The following is a 25,616-nucleotide window of genomic DNA, read 5'->3' as shown; positions in this document are numbered from 1 at the left end:
CGAGACGGAAAAAATGAAGCATGTTATCACTGCATCAATCTCCAGTACAGTTCTCTAAGTAACACATTTGGATGCACCATCGTCTTTAACCATGAGCTTTCAGTGTGTGCTGAATTTTAAATACTGTCAACAGATCATCTATTGTGACAAGATGAATCTGGAAAAATCTTGTTATGTCTGAGTCAGATGTCCGTTGTCCCTGAAATTCTGACAGTTGTGTAAAATTGTGTTTGTGATGTTAGATTGATTTTAGTTTGTGTGCTTGCTTGCTGTTTAACCCTCTAAATCCCAAGCTGTTTCTGCTCCTCATATATTTACTCACTGAGCTCATTTTTCACTATAATATAAAGTCCTGCGCCGCTTTAGAAACAGCACAAACATGGATAGAAGCAGAGGGAACTCAAAAATGTCTTTTGTGCGATGTGACATAGTCAGAGCACCATAAATCATAAAAAAAGATTTGATACAAAATTTCTAAAAATTAAAAAAAACGGCAATCATTACGTACAATGTATTTTCTAAAATGCCCTCCTGTGTTACCAATATATTGATATGCCTACATATTATAGATATTTTGCTATTTATGTGTTTATTTAGTTTCCATACTTGTCTCCTACCTGCATGTCTGAACACTGCCTGCAGCTCAGCCAAAAAGTCTTGGAAATTTTAGCACAGCTGTGACTCACATCTGACTCACTAATGGTTCCTCCAGTACAGGTCAGGGTTATAGCAAATAGTTCACTTTTCTGACATTTTTAATGACAAATGTTTTGACACAATATCACAATTTTCTTATGTAACTTTCCATCACAGATGACCAGGTGAAAGATCGCTTGAAAGTTGCTTATGTTTGTGTGATTTTACAGTTTCTTTCTGTGATGAATGGGGCCATTTTGTTGATTCATCTGAAGACAACATGCTTTTCACCTGCATGTTCACAGACGCTGTAGATTTGTGTTCACTATGACATGAGGAGAAAAAATAATGTTCTTCATTGTCTTACAAAGACCATCTCCTAACTGTCATGGTTACCACTTTCTAACATCAAGTGTTTTTAAGGGATTATATTTGTGATTTTTAGGAATGCATCTGAGTCTGTGCAGCCATAAAAATCTCCTAGATCCTGTTAAAACCTGAAAACACTGAAAGCTGCATTAGATTACATTCAAATGGAATCCCATTTGAAAAATTCCATTTAATCCCATTTAAAAAGTCTGGAAATGTATTCAACGTGATTCACAAAGAAGGAACAAATATACTTTCAACGTTGAATTTAACGAACAATTTAATTTCACAGACATTTATATCAAAAGAAACGTACATCTGAGAGTAGATGCAATCCAATCAAGGTCAAAACACTAAAAAAAAGTTACTTGTGCATTGAAGTGACTGCGTCCTTGTGAAACGTGAAGAAAGCTGAAGGGTATCTGCATTTGAATTGTTCCCACTGACTCTTATCCGTTGCACAAGCGTTGTGTGGTTCTGGTTGAACAGACAGATGCCTGAGTGACTGTGGCACAGATGTGTAGAAAATGGAAAATACAGGCGAACACAAAGGCTGGACAGATGGCCAGGCAGACGCTGTTATGGATTACTGGAGTGAAGTGAACTGAGCGGAGACTGTTGAAGCATTTTGAAAGAGCGAGTCAGCAGTTTGGCTCATTAACTGCGATAAAGTGGTCCATTACCGATTTGCCGCCATTTAGTATGTTTTACTTTAACCCTCACTGTTTTCATTTGTCTCTAAACTTCCAATTCTACAGAGGATCGGAGGAAAGTTTTCACATCTGTACAATGGTGTCTATGTCTCTAATATCTAGACTTGAAATTGATTTAAAATCAACCTATAGTTCTAATGCTGTGCAGACAGTACAGTTTTGTTCAAGAATTCCTACTTACAAGCATTTTTAAAATTTTATTTAATCGTAGAAAGTACCAATGCTGCCATATTCACCTCAGCAAAGCGAGGACAGTGATGCTTTATATTTTTGTAGCTTGTAATCTTGTTAACTAGAGATCATCAGGTTACTATGAAACGGATTTTCCAAAGTCTGAGTGCTTCCCTGGACTCTGAAACTTCCCTGTCTCTATTCCGGGGGTTTTGATGGCTAGATGCTGGGTCTCCATGGCAGCGGTCATAGCTGTTTCCGGGGGGCGGAGGGGTGTGTTGTGATGCAGATGTTCTCTGCATGAGGTGCATGTGTGTGTGTGTGTGAGTGTGAGTGTGCTTTTGCCGATCCAGAAAGTGGTGTTTTTGAGCAGGCGGTGGATGCAAACACACGATGTTTGTTTACGCTGGTCGCTGACCTGGGCCGATTGTCACCACTGCAGTTACTGGAGGAATGTTACCCTGGTGTGAGAGTGTGTGTGTTTGTGAGTGTGTGTGTGCACGTGCGCATATTTTTAATTGTTAGAGAAGTGTGAGTAGCCTGATTTGTCACTGTTAGATGCTGCTATCGTTGTTGGGGAGCACATTGCTCACATTCTGCCCTCAGGAAATATGAAAAAAGAACCAAACTGTGTCCTTAAATGTGTGTGTTTGGGGAATATTGGCACTGATGACCACCAAACATATTTGTCCTGACAGTATTACAAGTGTTACACTGCTTTCTCTGTGAGGACTACCAGGAAAAATCAAGAATTGTTGAAATAATATTTATGGTGTTTGCTTCATTTGTAACATTTATTAGACTCTAAGCAGTTTACGATTTCTTCAACGGGAATGTACACATTTGTCAGTGTAAACGTGTGTTTATTTGCGAGTGCCCGTTCACTCCACTGCAAAGCTGCATGTTTGTGGCGTAGTGTGTGTGTATGTTCTGTTAGTTGTGTATACATTTCCTTAAGTTAACCTTGCCTGTGATGTTCTTCAGTTTAGATACACGGTGTGTGTGTGTGTGTGTGTGTGTGTGTGTGTGTGTGTGTGTGTGTGTGTGTGTGTGTGTGTGTGTGTGTGTGTGTGTGTGTGTGTGTGTGTGTGTGTGTGTGTGTGTGTGTGTTTAGGTTTATGTAATAAGCTGTTCATTCCCACTCTTTCCTCAGACATGGAACACGGTGTGCGGGTGAAGTTGCAGCAGCTGCAAACAACTCCCACTGCATTGTGGGAATTGCCTACAATGCCAGAATAGGAGGTATTTATCCATTTTTTTTAAATCATGTTTCTGTTTATTCAACAGAGGCTTGTGTCATAATTATTTGTATGTTAGTGTAATTAAGGCTTGTTAACCACTAATGCATGTTGAAAGCCTACTGACAGAGTCTGAAAGGGCTCGAAAAAGGCTACAACCTGCCATTACTGAACATTTGTGTGTTCTGGTGTTAATGCTTTGCTGACTGTCATTATGCAGAATTAGCCGACCAGTTTGATGTGACTAAAATGAACTCTGTTAAACTATGTCAGTTTAGTCTATACCACATAACTATGTGTATGTACGTTCTTAGGATCCAGAGAACTGAAATGTGTTTAGAAGCTTTACGGATTCCAACCTCAAACCAACTTCTGACCACATGATGCGATTACATTTTTAAGGATTTTGGTGCACAAATATACACATCAACCCTCTAATTCTCATGTATTACATTCTTTTGCTCACTGTGGCCTTATTTTTCACAGCAATATAAAGTCCTGCACCCCTTAAGGAAACCGCACGGCCATAGCTAGAAGCATAAAGAACTGAAAAATGTCAAAGTTATGTCATAAAAAGCAATCATAAAAAAACACACTCGAATACTAAAAAAGGTACCCCACATGCTTTTGATACTTTAATATTTAATATAATGTTTCGTCTCCTATCTATTTTGTTTAGACATTTACTGCAGTACAGCTGAAAAGTCCCTGAATTTTTATGCCGTTTTTGTTTCTTGCTCCTGTCCTTGCAGCTGAGTCACTTATAGCTTCTTAACTGCAAATCAGCTGAGATTCGCTTTTTTTCCCTCAGAATCTTGTTGGCCAATTTTCACTACATTTTTAAATGAGACAGGTGGAGTGAGTCGATTTTGATCAAATATAACGATTTTAAGCTTAGGTTTCCTGGCAAATCACAGGCAAGTAGCTCAAGGACTGTCGGAAAGTCAGATGATTTTCTCTTTTTTGTAGTTTTTTTTGATAAATGGTGTAATTTTGATGATTTTTAAAGCCAACATACTTTACAAACTTGCCACTGGTTTTTGTGGTTGAGAGAGTTAAATAGAAATAACACATTTTAGTTGTCTCTGTTTTTCTTAGATGCTTTTATTAATATGGATCTTCGATATGGGAGATGAGGACTGACATGGAAATGCATAGTAGCTGATGTTCTGGTTCATTGGCCTGTTTTTAATTTATTGCAGTAATCATGACGGGAGATGCTCCATTGAGTGAATGTGTGGGAATACCTTGGAGACAGATTAAAGCTTAGTTTTCTTGCATACATTATTTCTGTCCTTGTTTATTAATCAGGTGTGCGAATGCTGGATGGGGATGTAACAGACATGGTGGAGGCCCGGTCTCTGAGCCTCCACCCGCAGCACATTGACATCTACAGTGCCAGCTGGGGACCTGATGATGATGGAAAGACTGTTGATGGACCAGCATCTCTGGCCAGGCAGGCCTTTGAGAACGGCATCCGCACGGTGGGCGCATGCACACAAATTTACATACAGAAGCATGTACACATAAACATGTGCTTTATTCTTTAGCCAAGAGTTTGACATTAGTATTCATGTGGCAAGAAAAGATAGAAACACATACACAAACAGCCACTCTAATCAGATGCGTGTTTCATGCTAATATACTCCCAAACTCTTCTTTGGCTATCTGTACCTGTGAGGCTCCTGTGGACATTAGAGAGCAGCCCTGGTCTATTAGCATACATTCATTTACATATTCATAGATTATTTTGCATAACGACAAGCTGGTGCTGAGCTGTTGGCTGAGTGGAGAGGAAAAGCTGTAACTGATGTTAAGAGGGGTGAAGCCATTTACTGGTTACATCTCACAAGCATACCTCCACACTTTTACAAAGTTTGCCACAGCTGGTTATGTGTCATTTAGTTAAGCACCTTTGAGGAGGTGATGGGAGTTGAGTAGAGCGAGTGGTGGTGGTCAGGGTCCTCTGTAGTGACACGCTGCCAACAAAAGGTGTGTTACAAAGAGGAGAAAAGAGAAAAAAGGGACAGACAGGTAGGGAGTGTGAGGAGAAGTTGGCCTTTTAAGACGACAGAGGTGAGGCTTGTATCTGTCCAGCTGGTGTGAGCTGGACATGGACATGTGCTTGCATGGCCACCTGCTGTTGTGTGCGTGAAGCTGAGTGAAGATGGCATGTTTGAGAGTGTAACATGTAGCTGTGTGACACCCTGAAGTTACAGTTTATCACAGAGAGCTGAGGTGTTGGAGAGAGCACTGAGAGCCAGCTGTATGTTCGATTCTAACAAGGTTTATGTGTGACAGTGACATGCTCTGTGTCTATTTGCCTATCACCTTTATTCTCATCTGATCGACTGCCAATGACCGCCGATGATCAGTTTCGTGTTCCGTTTCACCTCCCCCTCACCTCCCTCTCTTTCTGACTTCTCTTTCAAAGCGCTCTCCATCACTCTCATCTGTCAGCGTTTGCTCCAGTCTGATCCCCCTCTCAGTGAGGGGCTTCACTCGCTTATCGCTGCCTGACAGAAGCCCCCTTTTGAAGAACTCTATTCTACCTTTATTCCCTTATGTGTGTGTGTGCGTGTGTGCGTGTGCGCATGTGTGTGTGTGTGTGAGAGAGAGCAGAGTGTTGTTTTGAGTGTGTCTTGACAAACCTTGTGAATCTCGGTGTCAGTCAGTTTGTCAGGTCTTTTTTTCGCTGACTCCTGACTGAACTTGGCCTTCGTAACTCAGCCGGTCGTCACCACCAGTTCCAGAGTTTAGATCATATTTAATGTGGCTAAATATGGAAGCAGACTTTCTAACCACCAATGAACAACAAACTGACACTGAATACTTTACTAGTAAATTAATTATTGTGTTGAATCACAACTTGAACCAGTGTGGAGCACATTCTGAACTAGTCCAGGCCTTTTGATTACCAAAATCCTCTGAATACATCTGGGATGAGTGTATTTTTATGTACCAAAACCTGACTGCACATGTAATGTGACGTAACTTTAAGAATTGTCCATATGTTAGGAAGAATAGTTTGGCAAAAATATCTCATTTTTCAGATATTGCAATGTAAGTTTCAGTTCATTATTCTCTGTGTAAAAGATTTGAAGTTGTGGCTGACACACAAGGAGGACTGATAAATTTGTTCAACTGTTGACATAACAGTTTGAACCCGATAACGGGGCTATTAAACAATGAGACCGGTCAGTCGAACCACAACGTGTAGCCTGAACCACATGCGAAAGAACACCTCAAAGTTTCAATCTCCTTGAAATACATAAAGTTGAATTACAGCATTATTAATGTTTTGTAATCACACCATGTACATCCTAAGTTGCAGCGTTTGCGATTCACTAATTGCATTGTTTGAATTTACATTACGGTTTAAAATCAAATAATTGTTCAGCCCGTGTGCACTTTCCTAAAATGTAAATCATACACCTTAAATAGCTATATCAACTGTTTTTTTCTTGATGTTAACAAACCACACCATGTAAGTTGTTTTTCAAACATACTGCCGTGCTTCCTTTCACAAATTTGCACAATTAACCACATTCTGATGGTGCCTGCTTCTGCCCTTTTGATGCTTTTCTGTCGCTCTTCAGATACAGATCATACAGTTGCTTACATAAGATGTTCAATGTGAAGTCTCAAACATAAAACATACTCAGCTAGACCGCAGGAGAGGTAATTAAACAAACTTGAACATGGAGAACACAGGGTACCTGCCTCGAGAAGAAAGCAGCAGAGCCAGACAGAGAATATCACGACACGAAGCAAAAGAATAAATCGGAGTGAAAGATCAAAAAATAGCTTTAAAGTAAAATGAAGTTTAAACAGAAATGGAAAGTTCTGTAAGTGCTGTTTATCTACATAATGCTGTTCAAGCATACACGGCCACACTTATTACATTTTTTTTGTACCACAAATAAAATATTATTCTGGGAAAGTAATGGAAAAGATAAAGCTGAAGTCAGACACCAGACATGATGCAATGGAATGTGCTGTTGGGAAAACATGCATCTTTTTAAGTAATGTCTTGTAGCTGACATATTACTAATGAAAATGGCAACATTTATTTGATTCTGGTAACAGTCTGATGTCAGGCAGTAAATGAACTCCTCTGCTGCTCTGACAGGACAAGAGACAGAAATTCCTCCCAGCTTAAAAAAACTTAGCAATGCCAACTTTTCAGGGGGAAAAAACATCCAATAGATTTTGGCCAATTAAAACATTATGATTACTGAACTGAGTTTAAATCACATCAGATCTGTTCCTAGACACTCACAACCTTCTGATCTTTCGCTTCACATTTCTCATGCTGGTACAGATCTTTTCTTTCTCATGCAGTGATTTCTGCACAGATTCAGCTACTTTCTTCCTGATAGGCAACAAAAGTTAAATCAAAACAAAGTCTTAGCTGTAATTACCTCTAATTTAAGCCTCTTATTAATGTAGCCTCTGTGCATCTTTACTTGTCAGGGGAGGAAGGGCCGTGGCTCCATCTTTGTCTGGGCTTCAGGTAATGGCGGGCGCAGCAGAGATCACTGCTCCTGTGACGGCTACACCAACTCCATCTACACCATCTCCATCTCCAGCACGGCCGAGAGTGGACGCAAGCCCTGGTACCTGGAGGAATGCTCGTCCACGCTCACCACCACCTACAGCAGCGGCGAGAACTACGACCGAAAGATAGTAAGATTTCCAGAACAACTAGTGTCGTCCTGCCGGTCGAAATTGACCCGTTTTAAAGTTTGAAAATGTGGGAAAAAATAGATATTTTCACAGTGAAACTTCTGATGTCTACATTTTTTGACATTTTTGGGGAATCTTTTAACATTTTTTGGTGAAAAAAAAAGAAATGTTAAAAATGTTTCTTGAGAACATTCACAAAAGAATCATATTATAATGATTTTTTTGTGAATGTTCTTAAAGAAAATATTAGAAGTTTTGCTGATATGTATGTAATCACTTTAGATATTTTTAGGATTTTTTTGGAAGATTTTTACAATTTTTTTGAAAATATTTCCCAAGAATTTTTTTCCAAATTTGGGGGATTTTTTTTTTAAATAAAACTTTTAAGGGAAACTTTAAGGAATAATTGGAATCTTCTTTCTGATGATTTTGCAAATTTTCAGAAATTTGGCAAATTTTTTGCTGAATTTTTGGATATTTTTCAGATAAGTAAACAATATTTTTTGGTGCTCGTAAATGAGGACAACAGGAGGGTTAACTCACGCACATTATCAGCTCTTGAAAGGAGTACAAACAACCGTGCCTTCTTCGCTGGTGTCCAGATATCAGTTAAAATACTACAGATGCAACTTTTAAGGTTTAAGAGAGTTTTCTAAGACTTGCTGTTCTTATGTCTACCTCTAACTTTGCACATACAGATTATAATTTGAGTTAAAAGTGCAGCTCAGTAGAACTTACATGTGTCTCTGGGTTCAGCGGTTGTGACCTCGTTTGACTCAAACCGCTCCCATGACCCACTGGGATGGACAGTGACAGTTAACCGCTTTGAGCTAACTTGTCTGGCGGCGTCTTTCTAGATTCCTCATACTGACGCTACAGATGGACACACACACTCAAACACACACACTCTACAGTTTCTTTCTCCTTCTTTATGCACTTAGCAGTAGAGCCTCATATATCTCAATGTCAGCCTATCTGCTCGAACACATACTGTCCTGTCTACTCTAATGCTGTTGGACCACTTTCACTTCTTACTAAACCGTTTCAGACTGTGTGTGTGTGTGTGTGTGTGTGTGTGTGTGTGTGTGTGTGTGTGTGTGTGTGTGTGTGTGTGTGTGTGTGTGTGTGTGTGTGTGTGTGTGTGTGTGTGTGTGTGTGTGTGTGTGTGTCTTCAGATAATCCCTCAAACTTTTTGGTCCAGGAAAGGTCCTTTGATGAGGGCTCAGGCTGGAAGTTAGCCAAGCTTTTCTTGGCTGACAGACTGTCAAGCTGTCTGACTGGTTGGCTGATTAAAGTCCATACAATCAAAGCGAACATACAGCTCTTTAATAACACGTTTTACCACCTCTCATCGCTTATTACACTGCGTCCTTTGTTTCTCCTTGAACACTGAATTGATTCCTTCGGGGAAGTTGGTGATTTGTGTACTCGTACGTGAGTGTCTGTGTGTGTTATCTCCGGCGAGGCAGCGTATCAAAGCTGGAATGTGAGTTTCAGCAGTTTCAGGTGTGTCTAAATCCTTCTGATCCTTACAACTTAAATCTCTGTCTGTTTGTCTCTTTCTCCCTCTCGTCATGCCGTCACTGTCGCCATCGCCTTCTCTCCTTCGTCCTCAATAACGATGCTCCTCTTCGTTTCCATCATCTAGTTTGCTTATCTTCTCCCCTTTCATCTTTGATGCCGACTCCTCCTCTTCCTCTCCTGTCGTCATTGCTGTATTTCCTCTGCATCACTCTGTCTTCCCCCTCTGACTCTCCTGTCTTCTCTTGTATCTACAGATCACAACAGACCTGAGACATCGATGTACAGACAGTCACACAGGGACATCCGCCTCAGCTCCCATGGCTGCTGCCATTATTGCTCTGGCCCTGGAGGCAAAGTAAGATCAACTTAACCTCTTTCCTTCGTTTCATCCCTTGGCCTCTTGCTTACCCTCTAATGCCCTCTTGACCTCTGAACTCATCGATCTGTTACGGGAACTCAAGAGGCATTTTTTCATAGGTACATCACTGTCAAGTGAGCGGTTGAGATGCATTTATCTACTTGGAAGAGCAAGCTTTGCTGAGACACAGTGGAAAACAAAATACATAGTTAATCCTACATTACAAATTAGCCTCTTGTTTTCTGCGTAATCCCATCATTTCAGTATATGTGCAATTAACCTGCATTGTTGGAGTGACTTGTTCACATTTGCTGCTTTTGCACTTGCAGCTCAATTCATCTGATAGAGACATCTTGTGTTAAAGGTTTGCATGAATACGGAACTCCTGTTAGCTCTTCCAAAGTAGGTTTGCTCATTACAAATATTGCTACGTAGCTTTATGTGGGTGCAGATAGAAAACCCTGTGACAGGAGTTATCAGCTGTTAAAATTAATTTGATAGACGTAGTAGACGGTGTGTCGATGACAAACCAGCATTTTGACTTTCTAGGCAGAGACGTGTTAAGACCCTCTTGTCCGTTTTGTTACTCAGTACCGATTTGCTTCAACTACTACCACCAGATTGTGCAATTTCATCATCCTCCCTCAGTGGTGAACTGTACTTGACCTTTAGCAGGATTAACCCTCCATTGTGAAGTGGCCACCTTATATAGCTGCAGAGTGTACATACTGTAACCTGTCTAGTCTGGGATTCTGCCAGACAATCCCCTGTGGTACATTACGAATACACTTGTACATATGTCATAACCATTTCACACTGAAACAAATGTGAAGCACCTTCCGTGTTTCTGTTTTTTACTGCAGATGTTTGAACTCCTAAGCTGCGCTGCTTTGTGGCTGCTCAGCCTTCTGCCTTTTATGGCTGTTTAAGTTCAGATGATCACATGTGTTTATGTAGCTGTGCGTGCTGAGAAACAGATATTTTCTTCTTTGGTACACAGTGTTCCATCTCAGCTGTCAATAAAAGTGAAGGCTGTATGTAATGCAGTGAATATTCACACGGAATGAATAGATTATAACTGCATTCTCACGGACAAACTTTTCCGTTTAAGAATACAGTGTCCTTTTCAGGGACACACAAATTGTGATATATTGCAGTTGTCTTTATATCTTTGTTATTGACAGAAAAAAAAATTGAATGTTGTCGTATCATCCCAACAGATTTTGCACTTGCACAGTTTTGCTGTTCTGAAACATAAAAAGCTCTTAAGATTTTGATTTCAAGATGTCCTTAGCGGCAGAATAGTTAAGGATTTACTTAATTTTAAGCTCTTTTCTACAAACAGTAGGACATCTCTGGGCCTTGTCTTTTCACGCCAAACATTTCTGCTAGAAGCAATTCTTTTGATAAGTCAGACAGATGCTTATTAAAAGCAATTTTTCTCCCAGTAGCTGTCAGTGTGCTGTACTGCCCTTGTGCTCTCTCGATGCTCTTGTTGCATTTTATACGAGACACAGCAGGTGCTGGCGCTGAAACCTGTTGAGTGGCTTAATTTGTGATAAATTCATGAATTGGAAACAGTGTAGTACAGGTGCAGGGACTCTGAATTAGGCCCATCATCACATGTTGAGCAGCTCAGTTAGCCGAGGTCACTTCGTTTAACCTGGATAATCCAATCCAAATCCTCCCTGTAGAAAATATTCTCGGTTTCCAGGCAGTGCTGGGCACATAAGCCTGTTTCCTCAACAAGATTATCACACACTCTTTCTTGCCTGCCTGCTTTCTTCTCTTCTGCTGGCTCTCACTTCCTCCTCCTTGTACTCGCTGTGCCTCCACCACTGTCACGATGGTCTTTTTTTTCTTTACTCCTCCGAGGCAAACAGTCTTCTCTTTCTTTTCTTTCTTTTTCTGTCCATTCATTCAGTTTGTTGCATGCATGTACAAGCAGTAAGAGAGAGTACAGGATGAAAGAGGCAAACAGTTTAGACAAACTCTGCAGAACCGATCGTATCTGCTCTTATCTGGTGAATGAGGGCGCGCAAACTTTCTGTGATAAACACGTCAGGATGCCATTACGCTAGACCTCACTAAACTCTCTGTTCTGAGGCATTTTCTTTTAGTCTGGGAGTACATTGGAAAATGGTACTTTAGAAAACTGTCCCATTCGCTGTTGGCCAAGGAGAAGACGTTTAAGTGAGTGCATGATTTAGCACGACGAGCTGCAGCTTTTTAGAGCCTCAGTAACTTTTACTTCTTTACCATTTCCTTATGTCCTTGGAAAGGAAGAAATGGAAAAATGAGCGAACATAGAGATGGAAGACTTCAGTGAGGAATTTAGGAGGGATAAACAAGAAATGAGCGTGAACAACCTGCCATATGAACCTCATCTACTGGCAGGTTTTAAAAAACCAAAACAGGGACAGATGGGTGAAATTTAAACTCTCTTTCTCCATTTATCTGCTTTAAAATTCAAGCTTGAGAGAGTGAAAGATAATATTTGTAAATGAATGTTTGATGGGTAACCTTCCATCACTGGGCTGAACTAAGGTGAAATGTAAATGGAATGTTAAAATGTTTGACTTTTCGCCTCCCTCACCTCTCTCTTTGCTTTCTCTCTTCAGATTACCCCTGTGTTTTCATCCATAATTACACTTGAGAGAAGCACCAAGAAACCTATATTATACTACTGATTTGCTGCTGGTTTTCCCCAGTATGTGAGCTACTCTATTAATTAGTATTGGCTTGTTTATGAGAAGGCGGTCATGGCCTATATAACGAAGCCAAAGTCACTTTTAATTAATGACCATGAAACATTTATGGAACCATAATTACACAGTGGCAGCTAAGCCTATTAATATTGATCTCACCGTTAATTATTCTGACTTTTCGTAGGACTTCTCTGTGCTGCCATCCTTTAATTATTCTTTACTCTATTTTCAGCCGTTTAGTCTGTGTTCTACAATAGGATTTGATAAGTGTGGCCTCACTAAGAGCATTAGTGAGTTTTGGACATGTATGTCAGCCTGTTCATGTCTGTTGATGTAATGTGTCTGGTTCACGTCAAAGAAGACAAAATCTTTGTTCCTTATAAAATTCCCTGCTTTGTGCAATCTTGATTAGCTTCAGAAAGCAGATTGCCTCAAACATAACGCTGAAAATTGCAAAAACTTTACCAAATTGCAAACTGTGTAGTTTTCAGATGGCGAGGGAGTGACATGAGGGGAGGGAACGGAGCATCTGGCCAGCATATGAGATGGAAGGGAATCCCAGGAAACTTGGTGACCCACTTCTTCCTGGTTTTTCCTTTAATGTAGCGTTTGGACATCAAAGCAGTCGAGACACATGGCTGCCATCTCGTAATGGATCTCACGTGAGATCTGAGCAACTAGGGATGGACGAACAAGCGTCTATGCTCTCCATCTTGGTCCTCTGTAATTTTCTCTCTCAGTAATCTTCCACCTACTTTGTATTGCTATGTTTTCTTTACCTTGTTTTACATTTCATCTTCTTTCCCTTATGTTGTGCTTTGTTTTAAGTCTCCTTCAGCTTTTACGCTAAACTTTTTTTATGTCTCTCTTTCATCCACCTATCTGCCCCCGTGCCGTTGTCTGAATTTACTCCCATAACAATGATCTCTTCGTCTCTTAATGTCCGCTCTGTCCCTCGTACACATTTGGTTTATGTCTCCATGTTCTGCTCATCCTTTCACAACACAATAAATTATTCAATAACTTTCTCTTGCTCTGCATCATCATTCCTGCATAACCTTTCTATTTATGTGAGTGCATGTGTACAGATTTACATATGTTATTCAAAACATATGCAAATGTCTGTTTGAGTATGGAATGAAGGTCTCTATGTCATACATTTCCTTAGTTCCTGCACATTTATGGGCTGCTACGCTTTTTTTATTTTTACATTATGACAAATAAATGAATATATTTGTGTGTTTCTCCGTTTGTGTTTTCTTCCCTCCAGTCCTCTTCTAACGTGGAGGGATGTTCAGCACATCATTGTGAAGACCTCAAGAGCCGGACATCTCAGTGCTCCCGACTGGAAGACAAATGCTGCTGGTTACAACGGTACATGGAAACACATACACACACAAACACAAACACACCCACACACATACCCACACACACACACACACACACACACACACACACACACACACACACACACACACACACACACACACACATACATACTATGTTTTTCTATCATTGTGGGGACTTACCATTGACTCCCATTCATATCTAACCCTAACCTTAACCCAGACCAAAACAATGCCTAACCCTAAAGAAACGTTTTTTTGCACTTTTACTTTTTTCAGTAACAACAACATGGCCAAGAAAACACTGTTTAAACTTGTGGGGACCGAAATGAGGTCCCCACAAGTGACATTGTTTTCAGTTTTCCTACAGTTGTGGGGACATTTGGTCCCCACAAGTATAGCCAGCACACACACACACACACACACACACACACACACACACACACACACACACACACACACACACACACACACACACACACACACACTTGCATACAAATAAAAAAAAATTGTTTCCTTCGTGGTAATATAGAAATTGAATATAAAATGTGAGTTTATCACTTCGGATCAACTAAAGCAGTTTTTTCTCATCCGTGGATCTGTTTGGTGCAAATTTAATGTCAACATCTTATCAGCGATGCCACACAATACAATAATCAGTGAATTTAGTTCATTAATCTTCAGGAAGAACACTGCAGGGATTTACTTTCCGTTGTTTGCAGTTTGCACAGCTGATAACCAATAAAAAATCTTTGAAATTCTGTTGATTTGATTTAACTTTATTTGAATGTCTTTTCTATGAAGTCGACTAATATCTTATTGGATGTGTGACTTTTGTTTGATATTTCTTTGGGGGCTTTGATACGTTGCTATAAATCTGTACACCTTTTCATTCCATCAGAAAATTAAGCAAACGAAACGATGGAGGATGGAGCTAATAAAGCTTCATAAAGAGCTTTGTAGTTTCTCTTAGTGTTTAGTTGTGTCTCTACAAATAATTTAGGTGATAGTAATTGTGATGACCTTTTTTTTTTTTTTAAAAGGAAAACCTTTGTGAATCAGTGTGAACACATGGCATTTAGGAACATGTCAATTAAACAACTGTTGTCTTTACTGTGCTTGGTGGAATTTAGTCTGTTTAAAGACCACAAAACATGAGGGTTACAGAGACATGAACATTTAGTGTTTTCTCTAGTTAATTAGTTTTTCTCCAGTCAGAAGAGGAGTGACGAGCAGTTTCCAAAAATTCTTGCTCACTTAACTACTGCGCCGCCAGCTGCCATCTGTCAGGGTCCATGTGGTGGGCGCTATTTTGTAACTTTGAGTGCGTGTTTAATGCGCACCTGCATGTGCAAGTGTTGGGTGTGCATGTGCTGGGTGTGTGTTTTGTGAGTGTGTGTGTGCTGGACAGAAACCAAGAGAGTGAGAACTAAGGGTCAGCCAGGCTGCAGGCCCAGTGTGCCTGGAGATTTTCCAAGTGACAGAACAAGGGAGGGGGGTGAGGAAGTATGAAAGGAATTCATATTTGATTAGCTGAAGCCATAAGTTGAGTGCTTTGCAAACTTTATTTTTCATTTTGAAACAATTACCTAAGTCAGTATTTTTAGAGTATACTTAAGAGACAAAATATCAGTTAAAACAACAGTGTGTTCTGAAGTTTCACTTTTGTTGAAATAATCTGACTCTGCAGTAACCTACATGGCAATTCTAGGAATCTGAAAACAATATTACTAGATTCCTTTAAAGATGGCTGAAACTTCATGAAGTCGCTTAATCTGACTTTCTTATTCGTATTATATATGGCTGCGTGATTTCAAGATAAAAATACCTCTCACAAAATCTAGCTTTTTGACCAAATATCATCAATATATGAAGCCATAGATTCAGTAAAGGAGTGGTGTGATCAGCTGCAACTTTTCATTCTTTCCTGCAGTCAGTCACCTGTACGGCTTCGGCCTGATGGACGCTGAGGCGATGGTAAAGGAGGCAGAGCGATGGAAGCAAGTCCCTGCTCAACACGTCTGCGTGGAGAGCGCTGACCGACAAATCAGGTAGAACTCAAGCACCAACACAAACGCCATCCAGACCATCAATCCTTCTGCCTCAAGCCTGTTTGAGGATTTTACCGTATGTGGACATTCTGACGTTACACCCAGAAGTGTTTACTTAGCATCTCTAACACATGGGTGCCAATCTGCTGCTACACCAGCCTCCACACTTTAAAGACGATCCCATTCAGCAACGAGGACTTAAGTGAAGTGTTTCTGTGTTGTAGTTGGTTTTCCGGTTTATCACAAAGGTGTTGGATGGAACTGAGGTCAAGGCTTTGAGCAGACATGTCAAGATTCTCCACTTCAAATTTGGGAAATTGTTGCATTTTCCAGACTGATATGACTTGGTGTCCAAACTGCTGCTACAATGCTTGAAGCACTCAAACTATCGTGTGCTTCAAATGAAAAGAATTCAGACCGAGACGTGCACACAAAAACACTGTGAAGGTTCATTGCTGTGGCCATTTCATTGTAGTGGTTTTTGTGACATAAAGAAATCCGATGCTGATACAAACAATATATTAGTTTGACAAAATATGGTTGCATTGTGAATACAAGAATAGGTTTTTGTGCCTCTCTTAGAACCCGAACCCCTCCGTCTGTTCCAGTCTCTCTTTGTTGTACTGTCTTTCTTTTCTTTCTTATTTTTTTCGGTCTCTGGTGTTTTGCACTGGCATGTGTTTGAGAGTGCGGTTGTGCAAGCTGTACCTTGATAGGGGCCAAGCATTAGTTCTGGCAGGGTGGTTCTCACATAAGACCTTTACTATGTGCGCACACACTCACACACACACACACACACACACACACACACACACACACTTACTCACATAGAGAGAGCCAGGGCTTCACAGCTTGTTATTCTTGATGCATCTGGAAGCCTGAGCACTGTTCTGTGTTAGGCTGGCTGGCTGAACTTGGGCCCTGAACTGGTTTGCTTTCAGTCGAAGGCTCAGTGGCCACCATTATCAGTGTCATTCTGTCTGTTCTGCTCTTGTGCACCAGTCAGCCTATACGAGACTTATGTAAAGTCTAGCTCGTGTCAGAGGCAGCCGTGCACAGGTCTCCAGACTTTTTTAATGCGTGTTGGTTAATGGAGAAATAGCCGCTGTTGTTGCAAGAAAAAAATGTGAGCCTCGTTTCCCCCCCGTCATGTGCTGTGTGTTTATGAGCAGCCTTAGATATATGCAAATTGCAATATGGCCTTATCTTTCAATAGAATTATACATCCATCCAGCCAAATGAAAGTATAAGCAGACAATTGCCAGGAAACAGAAGGCTTTGTTTTATTTTGCTTTTGGGATGAAGGCAAAACAGCCATGAAAGTTTTATGTGCAACACAGTTCAAAACTGATTTTTTTCTTTCTTTCTTTCTTTTTTTTTTTAAAACATTCCTTTCCAAGCACTTAGTAGAGAGTTAATTTATGTATAATGTCGTGTGTGTGCGTATTTGTGGTATGAGTGTGCTTGTGATTGCGCGATGGGGAGAACAAACCAAGCAAAAAAACAGAACGATCTGTGTTGTTACATAGATGTGCTTTTGGAAGCATCTTTGACTTTGCTGGGTGTGTGCGCTGCATGCGTGCGTGTTCTGTGCTTCTAGTGTAACTTGCTACATAAGCGTTGCCGTCACCTCGCTGCTGTGTTCCCACACACCCTCTGGCTGGCCCCTCTGACTGCGTTTGGTAATGTCTGTCTGCAGTTGATCTCCCCACTCCACTTGGAGTATGCACCAGGAAAACTGCATGATCTGTGTGCAATCAGGCTGGTGGTAATCAGTTGTGCATCTGTTGTTCTTGGTCCCAGGCGAATGCTTCAGTTATCTGTGCTGTGTCACAGAGAAGCCAGAGCCGTTAAATCAGCTTTAGACTCCCCAGACATTACCGCTGACCGCTTTCCAAACAGTCGTCGAAAGAGACGATTGGTATTTTTTTCCATCAAGTGTGCTCGAGCTCGTGCCATTTTGTGTTTTTCTGATTTCGGTAGTTTCAATGTACATTATTTATAGGGACTCAGTCCCTCACTGGGCTGGTCAGCCTTCTAGTATATAAAATGATTAGAGACAGAGTTGGAGGACAAATGGAAAAAATATATAGATTGTTTTCCTTTCGGCATGCTGAAAAGACAGTTCATGATGTGCTGCTTTGAATAACAAGACTCTGTTGTCCCTTTCATACCAATTCACTAATCTAATTGATTTGAGACGGATTAATTAATGCCCCAATGTTGCTAATTAATGCAACATTACTCAGTGGAATTTATGAGTTTCATCTTGATGGCTAATTTTGGCCTTTCACAAAAGTAATTAATATTTTTAGCAGTAATTAATAACCTGTGTACAAGCATTCCACATTCTGAATGGCAAAAAAGAGCATTTTCTGTCATCAAATAATCTACTCTGTTGCTTTTTGTCTCAATTAATTCTTTAGCCAAGTGTTATGAGTGTTTTCCTTCTATTGAAAATGATTCATCTTTCACACGACTGCCCGCAATCTCTACCAACTGATAATTGTTTCGCTGTAATTTTCCTCTCAAAGATAAACATCTGTGTTGTATCACGCGACTAAAAAACGACTGTAACCCTGACAACAGGGGATCTAATAAAAATAGTTTCCAATACAAGATCAAACAGCACAAGTTACTGGCAATAATTTTATTTTGAACCCTGCACCCAACAAAAAAAAATATATAGTTATCATTTAGTATGTTATTTTTTACCAGCAAGTGTAATTCACCAGCTCTGTTTTCATTTCCAGTGAGTAATCCCTGCATGTAATCCAGTTGCTACAGTGAGTTAATGTGTGGAGCTGGCTCAGCTGCTCCGTGTGCGACTGCTGTGCTGCAGCAACCAATGACTCTTTTTCTCCAAAGTCTTTTTGCTGGCAAGGTGGTATTCATTGTCCCCTCTTCTGGACCTGTCCTTGGTTTTGGTGCTGTTTTGCTATTATATTAGATCATACTGCAGATGTTCTTCGCGGGGCCATTAGATGTTTTTGTTGGCAGTTCAGTCATCTTTCTGCTGCTGCGATGTGCATAGCAGACAGAACAAATGATGTTCTTCATCTTTCTTATCAGGTTCTTGGTTTCTTTGGCAAGTTGAGGTTTAATATTTTAGTGCTTGCCGTTTTCATTTTTTAGTGTTAAATCAAAAGAAGTACACGTGACTGCTTTTAGGTGCGTTGAAAACTGATGTTGAAGGTTCTGTCAGTGAATAACAGCTTTTTTGGTGAGAGCTGGATGTCTCTGTGTAGAAAGGCTCCAGCCTCAAAGAGCAAAGAGGCTGCAGTGTACTATTTTCATACAGAGTGGCTTTCATGTCCAGTTTTAATCTACTTCAACTATGATTCCAGTCAAAACGGTTGAAACTGTGACGTGCAAACACGAGAGCTCTGAAGACGCAACAAATTCACTTTGAGATTTGGTTTCCAACTGGTGTGTTTCCTGAAATCTATCCAAAGTCGGGTACATCTGCGGCAATGTGTAATTTATCTATTTCTCTATTGTAACTGCAAGACCTTAGTCTGATTGGCCATTCTATGTTTTTGTTTGCATCTGTGGCAGCGGTGTGTTTTTTTTGTTATGTAAAATTGCTAAATGTACCGATACATTAACTGAATATCTTTGGCTAATACAACAATCGCCTTAAATTTGGTTTTGCAGCTTTTTGTCAGTGGCGCTGGCTGCGAGTGAACTTTCTTGTTTTCATTTGTGGGCTGGCAGCCTTACAGGGATTGGCAGGTGTCACTAGAAAGGAAACTTTGGGCAATAAAATTAATTTTGACGTGATTATTATTGTCTTTAATGGATCAAGTCGTCGGTGCTAGTAGTAAATAGTTCATTACCGTGATGTTTCTCTTACATTTTGATTGGTTCCGCCCTCCAGAACCATCCGTCCAGAGCACGTGGTCCGGTCGGTGTACAAAGCCACAGGATGCACCGACAACCCCAACCACCATGTGATCTACCTGGAGCATGTGGTCGTACGCATCACAATAACACACCCTCGCCGTGGAGACCTGTCAATCAACCTGACTTCACCCTCAGGGACCAAGTCTCAGCTGCTCGCCAACAGGTACACAACTCATAGAGGTTGTTGGGGCTCATCTGGACGTCTCAACACATAACTGAAAGTGAAGTGACACTCTTTTTTATTTTGACTGTGTATGTTGTCACAGATGAACAGTCTCAGCATCCTTTGTAGCGTTATTAAATTAGAAATTTATGACTCGCACAGTTAAAGACTAAACTAGATAAGTCTTTGCCTTGAAATAAATTCCTTTTATTCTCTAAGATATTGCCAAAAATGGTCATTTTTAATTTTGCCTAAAACCCCTCAAAAACTGAAGGGATTTGATACTGAACGTAATGGACGAACAAAACTGCCATTTGTAATTAAACAAAATTGTTATTTGCACTAGTTAATTATTTTCTATTTTAAGCATGAAAAATATTTATATCTCGTTAAACATGAAGGGGTTGCCAAGCTTGGAGCGGGAGTTTTATAATCCTGCCAAGTCTAAAGACTGGCAGAGAAATTCTCACTGAAAACAGAGATTAGTGTTGTGTTGTGCTGCACAGCGTTGTAATAAAACACAAAACTCTCTACAGGCTCCATTTCTGTGGCACCTCTCTTGCACTCCGTCACTCTTACCTGTGGGAGTCTTCTCCATATCTCTTCATATTCGGTGCAGTTTTGATCGTTTGCCTTCTTTCCACTCCAGCTGAGCCTCAGACATTGTTTAGGTCCTCATTTAAATCCTCTTTTTTTCATTCTACCGCTAATATTTACTTTTCGATGACACTCAAGTATGGTACACGTTTGAATTTTCATTTGTGTGGGCCACACTAAGAAGCTATTCTTTCTTCGGTTGAGTGTCCAGTTAAACTGCCAGATTAAGAGTTGGTTCACACCTTCTAGCGAATCAGAGTCTAGATTTTTTTTAGCGACCACGGGGTAACGTCACATAAACATCATTCCTCTATAATGTTTGTCCACAGCTCATTAGAGGCTGCGATAGTATTTAGTTGAGCGGCTGTGATTGTTTGTTCTGGTAACACTTCAGTCACTTTCTCATCTGATATCAGTGTGTGATTTCTGTGTGTGTGTGTGTGTGTGTTTTTAATGTGCAGGTTGTTTGATCACTCCATGGAGGGTTTTAAGAACTGGGAGTTTATGACCACCCACTGCTGGGGAGAGAAGGCAGCAGGCGACTGGGTCCTAGAAATCTATGACTCACCTTCTCAACTTCGCAGCCAGAAAGTACCTGGTATGATACTATTAATAACTTCCTTAAATAAAAAGGAAGCATGAGTCTCCACTGGTATTGGTGTTTGTGTAATATATTGTAATTTCCAGTAGAAGTAGAAAACATTTTGACTGGCATAGATGGAGGACCAGCAGGGGCACACATGTTGCTCTGGAGGCAGCGAACTTTACAACTAGATCTACCCACTAATTTAGAGCCTCGCATGGGGAGTAGCAGTTTCTCAAAAGCTGTTACGTCAGTCGCCATAATTCCATGTAACTTGGCTCAGTTTAATTTTGGGTATCATTAAAGTTTCACATGATATAATCTGCTTGTGGTGGCTGAAAATACGGGGCTAAAAAATTCATCCTCGCTTCTCGCTCTTTTTGCTGTTGTGTTGTGATCATGAAAGTCAGGTTGCAGTTAATAATGTTACCACTGAGCTGAAAAAAAACGCTTGTCTGATGTTATGCAGCTTTTTTTTTTTTTTGACCGAATTAAAAAGTGCAGCTTTGACGTGCAAATCGGTCGTCCAACCTGGGTATAGGGACGAAAGACTAATCGAGTCATTAGGACAGACTGAAATATCTCTGTTTATAAGATGACCATGACAAGGCTTCTTTTTTGTCAGGCAAACTGAAGGAGTGGTCGCTGGTGCTGTATGGCACCTCAGTCCACCCGTACTCGTCCCACATAGAGAAGCCTCGCTTCGCAGATCCGAGTACCGATGAGGAGTTCACAGAGGAGTACAATGGTAGGCGATAAATCTCGACCTGTACACTGATTGTAGCATGTGATTTAGGGATGCTTTTAAAGACTGTAAGAAAGTAAATGATTATTTCCGTTAAAGCTGTTAATTTGGATGAGGCTATTAGACTGCAGAGCCTGCAAGTGTCTTCTGTGTGTCTCTGCAGGTCCCTGTGACTCTGAATGCAATGAGAATGGCTGCGAGGGTCCCGGACCCCATCACTGCAATAACTGCCTCCATTACTTCCTCAAGTTCAAGAACAACACAAGGTCAGACCGCTTTGCAACATCCTTATTGTCATTTTTTGTGTGGTTTATTTTGCTTTTGGAAGTATTTCTATTGAAATCACAAATCATGAGGGGAAACTTGTATCCGTTTTGTACAACAAATACGACATCTACTGCTGCGTTCTACAGACTTTCATTGTATTTTTACACTGGAAATAGTTCAGAAACTAAATATTCAGAGCAGTACAACACAAATAATATTATAACACAAGGTAAAATATTTTAAAGAAATTATGAATGAACAAATTAGTAAGTCAGTGACTATAGTTTTATTTTGCTCCTATTTAAGCGCTTGGATAACAAAGTTTTGACTGAAATAAAGACTTTTCCAACTTCCAGGGGAACGGTTTATAGTTGCTCAAACCATTTATATGAAGATGTGAAAGTAATCTTGTTCTGCAGGCCCCAACAGAGACAGCTTGTTTTTTTCTATTAATTTAAAAAGTGCGTCCGAGATAGAAAGCTGCAAAGTGAAAATATACATCAGCTCATGTTATTTCAGCAGCATTTGATTGTTTTAAAGCGCATGGGTTCCAGTGAAAAGACGGATCAATATTAGCTGAGGGCGTCTCAATCACAAAGTTTTACAAAGGTAAAGTGAATGCAGTTGCATACCAATCCCTCGATACGTGGATTTAATCAGCTGAAGGCGAAATTTAGATTGTGTTTACACACGTCAAAGAAACATCTGTTTACCAGCCCACTTTGCATGATTGAATGCAACGTTCAGCAAACTGGCAGAAATATACAATCTGTTTTTCACTGTGTGAATCCAGCAAACGAGTTACTCCATCTTGTGACTTTTTGACAGTTGAATTTAAAAAACTAAAAGAAGGAATCTGACTCGTGTATGTATTCATGTTATCACCACAAAGGGCATCAATTTCAGAGCATTGTGATGCTGTTAAAACTGTGGTTGGTGTAGAATTCCCTTCAAATAGCACGTGTGTATGTTTCAACACTGTTTCAACTTCAATCTCATATCAGAGATGCTGTTTGCTGTCAGTCACATCATATTCTGTCCATCTTTCTGCCTGTTAGTCATATGTATATAATGCAGTATACGTTTCAATGTGTGCATGTGTGTACGTTTGTGTGTGCCCTTAGTATCCCATTAGGATCAAAGTCTGTGGTAATTGCCTTTGTGTCGACTTGTCTCTGCACTAATAAAAGGGAGACCGATGCAGGTGCATGAGAATGTGCAAGCTTAGGTGCTGCCTTATCATTAGCCCACTTTAGTGGTGTGCTGCCCTTTTCTGCCACCACAGGGAGCAATTGATGAATGAAGAATTGGGGGAGTGGTTGGAAGAAGGGGACGGGGCGGCGGTGGTGTTTAATGTTGAGATAATTACATCCCAGCATATGTGTGTTTGATGGTCTGCAGTCACAAAGCCGTGTGCTGGTCTTTGGAACTTCGCGGACTGTTTTTATGCAGTAAGTTCCTAGTCATTTTGACCAAACGGAAAATTCAACATTTTAACCATTTTCCTTCGTTATTTTGTGGTTTATTCTAAAAAAAAATGGTTCCCTATGTCCCTCTTTACCTCACCAGGAGTTTTAGTGGGATGATTTATTCTATAGTTTCTAGTTAAATTACATTTAATTGTAATTGTTTCTGAGTTGTGAATCTGTTAGTTTTCTTTCCTTTGAAGCGCAGTAATTGTGGAATGGTGTGTCTATGCATGTAAATTGGTTTTAATGCATTTATAAAATGTTACTCATATCGGTATGTTTTATCAACATGTACAGTGCTTATGAAAGGTACTCACCCCCTATTGAAGTTTTTCTTTTATTCCTGTTTGACATTGAATCATGGTCAAATTAATTAGAGTTTCTGACAAGAATATGTTTTTAAACAGACTCTTCTGTGTCAAAGTAGAAACAGATGTTTACACTAATGTCAGTTAGAAATATAGAATGTAAAAATAAAGATAACTTAAGTGTTCACACTCTTTAAAGGGACTCATCAGTTTCAACAGGAAATGGCCACTTGGGCCTGGATTAATGAAATGAAGATTTTCTGCTGTTTTGTTATAAAGACACCTGTGTCTGTAAGGTCCAGTAGCTGGTGAATCGGTAGTCTGTGTTTTCTTCTCTGATTTAATGTTAAAAAGCAAAAAAAGAGGGAGACCTTCTAATGCGGGTGAAGACGTTTTATAGTCGCTGTCACATTTCAAATGTGTCTTGCTCTGTCGCCCCAATGCATGATGTTGCCACACTGTCAGATTTCAGCAATGTCCTCACACTGACGCAGCCTGCTCACGTCGCAGACATGATCTCTATGTGAGGGGGCTGCTATGAAATCGTTCTTGTCCGTAGCCCCTCCATTATCCGAGGGAAGTGCTTTGTGGTTCAGATCTTTGTGACTTCAGAGGGATTTCAAGTATACACCTCCCTTTTTGGTGTTTTGTTGACTGGCCCACAACGCCTCAGAGGGCTGGACAGTAGAACCAGACTCAGAGGACTCCCAGTGATCTCCAGAGTGATGCTCTGGGAAGCCCCTGTAGGGTAATTCCAGCAGGAGGTTCAAAGCCCCCCATGCCATCTGCTGGCGTTCAAGGATGAGGGACTAACTTTTTCCCAGCTTGTACTCGTGCACCTTCTAGATTCTTTTCTTCCAGGGTACCTTCAGCTCCATAAGGGCCGCTAGTTTTGTTGTTTGTGTCAGGTCAGAGGCTGGCGTCTGTAGTCTGGAAACTTGAGTTGCCTTTCCAAGTTATAGAATGTGTTCCTGCACCCTGAGCCTCCTTAGATGCCTTAGCCCCTGGACTGATGAGGCTGATTGATAAATCGAGGACCTTTGGCTTGGAGGAGCTTGGTGTTTCTTTGTTTTTGGTCTTTCTCCACTCCCTTTGATAGCGGGGTCAGCACCTGATCATGCCTCCATCTGAATCCTCCTCTGTCAGACTTTTTTGTCGCAATGATTCTCACTTAGTGTCCACTTTTGGAGATTTGTTGGTGTTGGCAGGATGCTGAAGACGCAGCAGGCAAGAATTAATCTCCAATTATTCTGAGGACTCAAACATAACCAATGGGGATTATGGAGAAAAATACAAAAGTAAAAATTTAATTCAAATAGCATTTACCACAACTTTTGCACTGACAGGTGCTGGTCAGGAAACAGCAGTTTAGAGTTCATGTTTAGCGGTACCCTTGGTGTAATTTTACAGTATTTGTCTAAGCTGTGTAGTTTAAATATTCATTTCAGTGTAGCAGAGAAACGGTATTGAAGTTGGAGGACAAATGAATGGCAGTGTGTTCCTGCACACGTGGATTATGTGTTTCACACGTGCCATATGTGTTTCTTGGCAGAAAACTCTGTAGTGTGCGAATGCGGCTTAAAGTGTGTGTGTGTGTTTGAGTCTGTGTGTGTGTGTGTTTGAGTCTGTGTGTGTGCTCTTGAGGATTTTGGAAGTCTTTTTCACCTTAGTAAGGGAGCCTCTGGGTGAAATGAGGGGGTGATGAGGGGCTGTGAAGTTATTCAGCAGATGTTGACCTGTTCACTATATAGCATCGACACGCACACAGCTCAGTT

General features: G+C 40.5%; 1 protein-coding gene across 3 annotated transcripts in view; it reads left to right on the top strand.

The window, feature by feature from the left end:
* Window positions 1-25,616, top strand: part of pcsk5b (proprotein convertase subtilisin/kexin type 5b) — an 87,236-nt gene that overhangs the window by 28,886 nt on the left and 32,734 nt on the right. For all 3 annotated transcript variants that reach the window (XM_022196414.2, XM_022196413.2, XM_022196411.2), the window contains exons 6-15: window positions 3,043-3,131; window positions 4,439-4,611; window positions 7,604-7,816; window positions 9,595-9,695; window positions 13,677-13,780; window positions 15,686-15,803; window positions 19,684-19,872; window positions 20,931-21,067; window positions 21,678-21,800; window positions 21,961-22,063. In XM_022196414.2, the coding sequence (XP_022052106.2) occupies window positions 3,043-3,131; window positions 4,439-4,611; window positions 7,604-7,816; window positions 9,595-9,695; window positions 13,677-13,780; window positions 15,686-15,803; window positions 19,684-19,872; window positions 20,931-21,067; window positions 21,678-21,800; window positions 21,961-22,063 (1,350 nt within the window). The remainder of the gene's footprint in view (window positions 1-3,042; window positions 3,132-4,438; window positions 4,612-7,603; window positions 7,817-9,594; window positions 9,696-13,676; window positions 13,781-15,685; window positions 15,804-19,683; window positions 19,873-20,930; window positions 21,068-21,677; window positions 21,801-21,960; window positions 22,064-25,616) is intronic.

Source organism: Acanthochromis polyacanthus, chromosome 7 (genome assembly GCF_021347895.1).
Source record: "Acanthochromis polyacanthus isolate Apoly-LR-REF ecotype Palm Island chromosome 7, KAUST_Apoly_ChrSc, whole genome shotgun sequence".
Lineage (NCBI taxonomy): Eukaryota > Metazoa > Chordata > Actinopteri > Pomacentridae > Acanthochromis > Acanthochromis polyacanthus.
This window is presented reverse-complemented; position numbering and strand designations above follow the sequence as displayed.